The 8,856-nt window shown below is 35.2% G+C and overlaps 1 protein-coding gene and 1 pseudogene across 1 annotated transcript; one reads left to right on the top strand and one right to left on the bottom strand.

The window, feature by feature from the left end:
* Positions 1 to 5,128: 5,128 nt before the first annotated feature.
* Positions 5,129 to 6,850, bottom strand: LOC104823182 (annotated as a pseudogene).
* Positions 6,851 to 7,044: 194 nt separating this feature from the next.
* Positions 7,045 to 8,537, top strand: LOC104823183 (RING-H2 finger protein ATL66-like). Its single transcript, XM_010554621.1, has 2 exons — positions 7,045 to 8,213; positions 8,346 to 8,537. Exon 1 carries the CDS (start codon positions 7,168 to 7,170, stop codon positions 7,651 to 7,653), a length of 486 nt encoding a protein of 161 aa, XP_010552923.1. The 5' UTR covers positions 7,045 to 7,167; the 3' UTR covers positions 7,654 to 8,213; positions 8,346 to 8,537.
* The last annotated feature ends 319 nt before the right edge of the window (positions 8,538 to 8,856 follow it).

An 8,856-nucleotide genomic window follows, 5' to 3' on the forward strand; every position in this document is an offset into this window, starting at 1 on the left:
AAAGATTAGGTAATATATATATATATATATATATATATATATATATATATATGTATATATAATGCACACAGTATAATATGATAAAAAAAATAATACGAATTCGATTGAATTCATCAAAATAGTATAACTTTGATTCTTATGAACATAGTTAATAGCTTCCAATTTATTCCAAAACTTGTAGATAGGTCAAATCATTGGACGACCAAATGCTCTCAACGTTCAATAGTTGATTGGACCGAAACTTTCGTGTATATATACATACATACATACATATATCTATGTATGTATACGACTAAACACATTTTAATGTTGCAATTGCAATTGTCCTTTGTTAACTATTTTTCGTTCAGAGACAACAGTATATATATATATATACACACCCAATAATATATCAAATAAAATATATAAGTTCTGAGTTTAATTTGATAATTATATATGAAGCTGGAAAATGACATTTAATTAAACCAATGCCAACTTGATTTTTTTATTGGCTGAGGTTTGTCAAGTGGATATTATATTATTTTGATATAATATAATAGCCCCAAAGTGTTTATTAAATTGAAACCACCACCCAGTGGTTATTTATTTAATCCAAATTAATTTTGGTCCACTATTCAATTTGGCTATTTTTTTGTTCAATTTGAATTTTATTAACTAATTCTAAAAGGACATGCAATTAAAATTACAATTTCTAGCTGGAAAAACGTGCCAATATATATATATGGAGGAAAATGACACAACAAACCACAACTTGAGCCTTTTATTTCTAAAAAAGAATAAAATGTTGAATTTGCATTTTTTTAAAGAAAACTTGAATTTCAAACCAGTGATAAGAATGTGAACTTTGCCAAAGCTTGTCTTGGTATGTACAGTTAACCCTTCCTTTTTTTTTCTTATAAAAGTTCGTATTTTATTGTATCTTAATCATCTTAAAGGTTGTTTTTTTTTTCGTTTGGTGTGTGTATATATATATATATATATAATTGGCTTTAATAATATATAATTATATACTAAATTCAATTGGTACCATTTTTTATGAGATATACATCCTGTATAGAAAATGAATTAAAGAAAATATCAAAATATATATGAACAAAATCAAAACAATAGATACAGTTTTTTTTTATAATTTGAGAGAAACTTGAAATATCAATCTTTAATCTTAGTACTAAATATAAGGGTCGGTTTTAAAAAGTAAAAAGTAAAATTCATGTTTTATTTAGGGAAGTGTAACAAAGTTCAGACATCAATCTTCCAATTTTTCTTTAAAAAAATCAAAATAATAGTTTTTGGCTTTTTTGGTTTATAGAAGATATTTAGAAAATCTAAAATTAGAGATGTCATTGGATTGACCCAATCCATTTGGGTCCAACCCATTTAGATTTCAAAGATAAATAGGTTGGATTGGCTCGACCCGTTAATAACAATAGATTGGATTGGATCGGCCCATTAAACCCATATAAACCATATAAAGTTATATATATATTCATACACTACTTATATATATTTATATATATATATAACTATTAATATGTATATTCATATAAACTAGGGATTGAAATTTTAATAATCATTTTGGTTTATTCGATTAAAAAATATATATAAAAAATTAGATATTATATTATACTCGCTAGTTGATGGAAAAAATTTTGTAAATTTTCTTTAAAAAATCAGATTTTTTCGAGTTTTTAAAAATCCAATTCGATTCGAAGTTTTAGAAATATTGCCGTTTACATTTTTTGAACAGTTCGGTCCGAAAACGACACCGACTTTTTTTAATACGATTCGATTCGAAAATGGTGCTGAGTTTTTCGGTATTATTCGAGTTTTTCGGTACGATTCGATTCGAAACGGTATTGAATTTTATTATATAATTCGAATTTTTCGGCACGATTCGATTCGTAAATGACCCTGAATTTTTTGGTACGATGCGATTCGGAATGATATCGAGTTTTTCGATACGATTCGAATTTTTTGGTACGATTCGATTCGAAAATGATAACGAATTTTTCGGTACGATTCGATTCGGAGCGGTATCGAATTTTTTTATACGATTCAAATTTTTCGGCACGATTCGATTCGAAAATGACATCGAGTTTTTCTAATACAATTCGATTCGGAGAGGTATCGAGTTTTTGATACGTTTCGAATATTTTGGTATGATTTCATTCGAAACGATACCGAATTTTTGGGTACGATTTGATTCGAAAACGACACCGAATTTTTCGGTCCATTTCGATTCGAAAATAGTACCGATTTTTTCGGTATGATTCGATTCGAAAACGACACCAAATATTTCGATTCAATTTATATATATATATATATAAATATCTATATGTTAATATTTATATAGCTAAATTTAACAATTTTTATTAGTTACTAAATGAATTTAATATTAACTAAATATATAATGAATTTAATGGGTTATGAATTTAATGGGCCAAAACTCATTTAACTCATTTTAAAATGGGAGATTCACATATTAAATATTGAACTTTAACCAAATTTCCAAATTAAATACTCAATTATCTCATTTTCCAAATTAAATACTCAACTATATTTAAACTGACAAATAAAAACCAAACTTTTCAAATTTTAACATATATCTAAGGAATAATCCCAAAAAAAACTCTGTACTTTTTTCCGTCACAATTTAAACCCTATACTTTTTTTTTATCCAAAAAACCCTATACTTTTCAAAATTTTAAAAATTATACACATTCATATACATATATTAATTAGTACAAAATTAATTACACATTTATTTTCCACAAAATTAATTACACATTTATTTTATATATTTATATGTATATATATATTTTATATATATGTGTGATATATGTATTTTTTTCTTAAAATCATTATATATAAGAAACTATTTATTATGAGTTCAATTGTCCAAAAAAACATGTTCTTGGAAAATAGTTTTTTATATATAAAACAATATACAAATAATAAATAGTTTCTTATATATATAATGATTTTTAGAAAAAAATACATATATCACACATATATATATATAAAACATATATATACATATAAATATATAAAATAAATGTGTAATTAATTTTATGGAAAATAAATGTGTAATTAATTTTGTGCTTATAATAATTAATATGTGTATATGAATGTGTATAATTTTTAAAATTTTGAAAAGTATAGGGTTTTTTGGATAAAAAAAGTATAGGGTTTAAATTGCGACGAAAAAAAGTACAGGATTTTTTTGGGATTATCTCTTAGATATATGTTAAAAATTGAAAAGTTTGGTTTTTATTTGTCAATTTAAATATAGTTGAGTATTTAATTTGGAAATGAGATAATTGAGTATTTAATTTAAAAATTTGGTTAAAGTTCAATATTTAATATGTGAATCTCCTTTTTAAAATTTTAGTCAAATAGACTAACCCATTTGGATTTATATGTGGGTCGGGTTAGGTCAACCCATATAACCCGTCCCATTTTGACATGTCTATCTAAAATCATAGATTTGTATTCATAAGCTTAATATTATACAATGCAAAATTTGGATATCGTTTTAGGCTCGTAGTTCCCGCATCTCTAAATAATAAATATCAAAACTGCGTTTAGAACTAAGGTTATACCACTGTTGTATTTTGGATCTATGGATATGAAATATAAAGGAAATTAAATATGAATTGTGTAGTATAATAAAAAAAATTAACGAAACTCTTCTTGTTTTCATATTAAGAGTTGTTTAAGATTTTATCACATATATTAATAACCAATACGATAGTTAAACCAAAATTTGCTCCATACATTTATATTTCTATTTTGATAAAATTCCATAAAAAACGGAACTTATAAAAAAAAAGCTATATATTAAACCATGGATATGTTAAATTCCGATAAAATACTATAATAATAGAAAATTCCGAAGTTATCAAAAACAATAATATTACATCAGTCGTTGATCGGCGTTGACTAAAATATCCAATAAGCAACGTCTTATATGACACATCGGAATGATGACGTGGCAAACAAGAGGATTGATACTTAGTCCACATCAATTGTCACGTCGCTAATTTCGTTCACATCATAAAAAAAAAAAACTTGCAACCAAAATTTAAAAAAAGACATATATATACAACACATATGTACATATATATACTCATACACATATATAAAAGGTTTCCAAATGTATCATTTCATCCACATGGTTGGCAGCAAGGTTAAGAAGACAAAATAAGGTGCGCCATTTGTGTTATCGACTCCATCTTGGCCCAATACCACATGTCACGAAAATTCAATGAGTCATTGGTTTGTTTTTTTTTTTTTTATAGTTTTCAGACGAAATCCTAAACTAAAGAGAGGAGAAAACTCTCAATTTATACAGAAAGGGGCATTCTCCAATCATAGATTGAAGTTTTTTTTTCCTTATATACCATGTTTTGGATTAGGGATGGACACAGATCGAATACCTAGAAATTTAAAAATATCCAAACTCAAAAATTCAGATATTCTAATATCATTATCTGATCTCATATCTCATTGGTTTAAATATTCAAAATTTCGGATATCCGACCTACGTTTTTTGTCCACCCCTGGATGGATTATGAAAGAGAATGGACAAATGCTTAATTTGTTTTTTCAAATTAGTTGACTCTGAGGATAGGCAAAGAATCAAAAGAATGGAGAGATGATATTATGATATGCTCAAATGGAGGAAATAAAAAAAACAGGCCAAAGCAAACAATGTGGTGGGTGTGTTGGTTTGGCTTCTTCTCAGTTTTCTTTTCAAAGGTATTTTCATCTTCACTTTCACTACTACTTCACTATCCTCTGTATATATACACACACACTTTTGCATATATCTTTTTGGCCCTTTTATTTTAACCATCAAACTAGACTAGACAAGTAAAATTTAAAAGTTGATATCCAATCCAATCCTATCCTCGAAAACGGATATTGGACGAGCAGAGATTCAACAAAGATGAAAACCCGACCTTGCTTCAGATGCCAGATGACGGTAACCCGAACCGGGTGTAATCATGCACGACTGTATAGAATTAGAACATGAAAGCTTCAAAACCTCACCCACCTCGTGACAAACACGGAGCCAATCACCGGGAAAACGTCAAACTTTTGGGACAACGTACTTTACCTTGAGACACGACAAGAATCCTCTCGAGGTCTGCTCAAGTCGGTCACTTCATGAAATCTGATTAAGCCAAAAACAAACCATACAAGATCATATATAAGAGCAAAGGGCGATGAGACCCTCTTGGGAACCGGTGAAATTCATACACAAACCATCACACATTAATACTTCACAATGTAAATATTAACATCTCAGATACTACAAGAGTTCATACGATAAAATCTACATAAATACAACAATGTTTGGAAATATGACATGCTTCTGACTCCATCCATTTCGACACCCCCAAAAACATTAACCACAAAACCAAAGCAAGACAATACTAAGTAGGCTTTTGCTCCTGGGCATATGGTATCTGCAGAAGCGAATAGAAGCTCAGTTATTTGGACAATAGTTATCCCAAAGCTTGGAGCTTTATCTAATCTCAGAGCAGGAACTTGAAGATGCAAAACACAGAGACAGTAACCAAACCAATGGTTTTTTGCAAAGGGATATATCAGAGGACATGACATTCCATAGAGTCTTGAGAAAATTTAGGGCAACCCAAATGTATGAAACCTGATTATTGATGAAAGATCCAGAGAGAGACCATGTGATTTACCTGAACCAGTTTCATGTTTCCTGTGCTTCGATTTCTCAAACTCCAATTGCATCTCCATCAACATGTTCATTCGTTGTAACTCTAGCTCCTTTGTAATCTCCATTCGTTGCTTCTCCAATTCAATAATCATCTGCTGCTTCACACCTTCGATCCTCTCGTAAGCTTCCCTGAATTGCACGTCGATCCTTCGCTTGGATCTACGTCCTCTACTCGATGCTGCTTCCTCGCCACAAACCCCCAATCTCCGGTCTCGTCGTCGTCTTCGTCGTCATCGTCATCATCGTCATCGTTAAGGAAACTTCCTGTCGACTTCGATCCGGTCGGATTTAGGTTGGGATTCACCGGCGCCGACTTGACAGCTCCACCGCCGGCTCCAGCTGAGGCGGAGGACTTCTTCAACACCGGTCCGATCAGGGTATCGAGGCGGGGGAAGAAACGCCATGACGACGATGACGACTTGCCTTTCTCCGTCTTGTACTTCTTCTTCAGCGTGTCTATACGGTTCTTGCATTGAACATCGGACTTCGGTTTGCCGCTCCCATGACGCGAGTTGACTGCTTCTGTGACCTCCTTCCAATCGCTCTGTCGGAGATTCCCGCGGTTGAGCTTCACGTATCGGTCGCCCCAAGCCTCGATCAACGTAGCCGTCGCGTCCTCGCTCCACCAGTCCTCTCGTCCCGCCGACGGATGGTGGGACCCGTCACTCTGCGGCTGGGACGGTGGAGTCGGCGTCGGCTGAGACGGTGGCGGAGGAGTCATCTCCATCGACAACGGAAAAGGAGGAGGTGGTGCTAACGTGCGCACCATAGGAGGAGGGCGTAGGATAAGGAGAGGGGATGATCATGAGGTGGATAGAATCGGATGGTGATAGGGAGAAAATGGAAGGGTGTTAAGTGGTCTGACATTGGTGACCGGCGGTGACATCAGCAACCGTAATGCGTTAACGCAACTCCCAACGGCGATTAAGTTTCTTCGCCGTCTCCATAACCGCTCCATTTTCCAAGGGATCCTTAACGGCCCCGTTAGTCAACGTTATCTCTCTCAAATTGAGACCGATATCGGTTAATCAAACCGGCTTTTCGGTTAAGGTTTGAAATTGAAAACCAAATTGAACCCGGTCTTGGCTCGAGTTCTGCACCTCCGGTCTTGTCGCCTTCAATCTCTGCACCGAATATAATATATATGTGTGTATATATATCCACAAGTTTTGGGAAAATATTCCATCTTTTGGCTTTTCATGGATGATTTTAAGTCTTACTGGTGTACAAATTGATTGAAGTAATTTATAACCAATTTCAGAACATATAATGTCGTGGACCGTCTTCCAAAATTGACTAGTAGTAGAAGCTCTTAGATATTCTTCCCTGATATTTTTTTTTGCAAGAGCACTATATATATACATATATCGCGCGCGCCAAACACATCGGTCTTACAGCCCCACCGGGAAATGACGTCATCTCCGCCGTTGCCTCAGCAAGCATCGACGGTTTTGTACTGGCACAAGACCGAGTACGACGACCGGAACTTCCAGATCCACGGCCGGACCCTCTTCTACGCCCTCGTTCTCTTCTCCACAGCCCTCCTCCTCGTCTTCCTCTCCCTCTACATCCGCCGCATCTGCCTCCTCCGTCTCCCCCAGGCCCATGCGCCGCCGCCGCTTCCCATCTCGCGCTTCTCATCCTGCGGACTTGACCCGGCGGAGATCCGGAGTTTGCCGGTGGTGCTCTGCCGGAGAGAACCGGCGGAGGAGGAGAGTGAGTGTTGTATCTGTCTCGGCGGATTCGAGGACGGGGATAAGGTGAAGGTGTTGCCGCAGTGCCGCCATTGTTACCACTGCGAGTGCGTGGATCGGTGGCTGAGGAGCGAGTCGAGCTGTCCGATCTGCCGAGTCTCTGTCCGAGTCGACTCGTCCGTGTCTGTAGCCGCGGAATGAGACGAAACGACATCGTCGTGAGCTCGACACTTTTGTTCCGTTGTTCATGCAGATGACGTGGTTTTATAGAACTCTTCCTTCTGTATTTTGTTCCGCGAAGATATTTATTGGTACACGGAATGGGAAATGAATGAATGAATTGACGTACAGATTTTATTTTTCATATTTTTTTAATTATATCTTAAATTTTCTTTCTTAATTTACACTCTCCAATCAAATTTAAGCAGAAAGATTTAATATTTTTAAAAAGATGACACATAATTAACTATAAAAAAGTAACACAAAAGTAGCAATATATATCCAATGCAGTTTCTAATTTATAATCTCTAATTTCTTCCAGGCTTTTCATTTCAATAATTTGGGCTTTTATTGGGTTTCCTCAGGAGCTCGGCCCAAAATACTGCTGGAGAGACTAATCCTTTTTCTAGGGTTTTGCCACCATTTATACGGTTGCATAAGCGTTCGATAAGATCATCTTCCTCGGCGGCGGTCACTTTCCTCTGACTGGTTAGGGTTCCGGCACTGAGAGCTGCTTCTGCGAATCCACCATGAGAGCCAAGGTGAGTTTTCGGTTTTACTTCTCTGCTGGGTTGGAGTTTGTCTGAATCGTACTGTGGTGTGTTTCTGAAAAAAAATCGGCGTTTTTTCTGTCGCTTGGTGAGTTATTTTTTGTGTTGTGTTGGTTGTACTAGTGGAAGAAGAAGCGTATGAGGAGGTTGAAGAGAAAGAGAAGAAAGATGAGACAGAGATCTAAGTAGTGTTTTGTATTTTGAATTTCTTCTCTGCACCTTTTGAGACTTAATCGCATTAATGGTGGCGACGGACCGAATCAAATTTATGGGTTTTGCTTCAGGTTTCTGTTTTATGTATGGCTATTGCTCTCTGGTCGGATTCTCAATCTGGTCGTATACATCGTGTCCTCATGTCCGTTCTCCATAGATATTAGTGTATCACCTTTCTGAGCAGCAATGTTTAGGATACTTGGAAGTTGGAACTCGGGGAGGGAGGGCGTGGACGGGTACCCATGTTTTTTTTCCCGGGCATTCTCAATAATGCCCCTCGGGTTTTTCGCGGACTCTCGATCATGCCCCCTCGGGTTTCAATGTCGGTGTTGGTTTCTTGAGGGGCGGGTACTCGGTCAATGATGTAGCATCATGTGAAACCTAAGGTCGAGGGAGCGGTAGGCAAGGCCGATAGGGAAAG

The sequence above is a fragment of the Tarenaya hassleriana genome, unplaced genomic scaffold, assembly GCF_000463585.1.
Source record: "Tarenaya hassleriana unplaced genomic scaffold, ASM46358v1 Cleome4, whole genome shotgun sequence".
NCBI lineage: Eukaryota > Viridiplantae > Streptophyta > Magnoliopsida > Brassicales > Cleomaceae > Tarenaya > Tarenaya hassleriana.

Bases quoted from the DNA above. Each gene is read 5' to 3' on its own strand.
- LOC104823183 (XM_010554621.1), top strand. From the start codon at position 7,168: ATGACGTCATCTCCGCCGTTGCCTCAGCAAGCATCGACGGTTTTGTAC.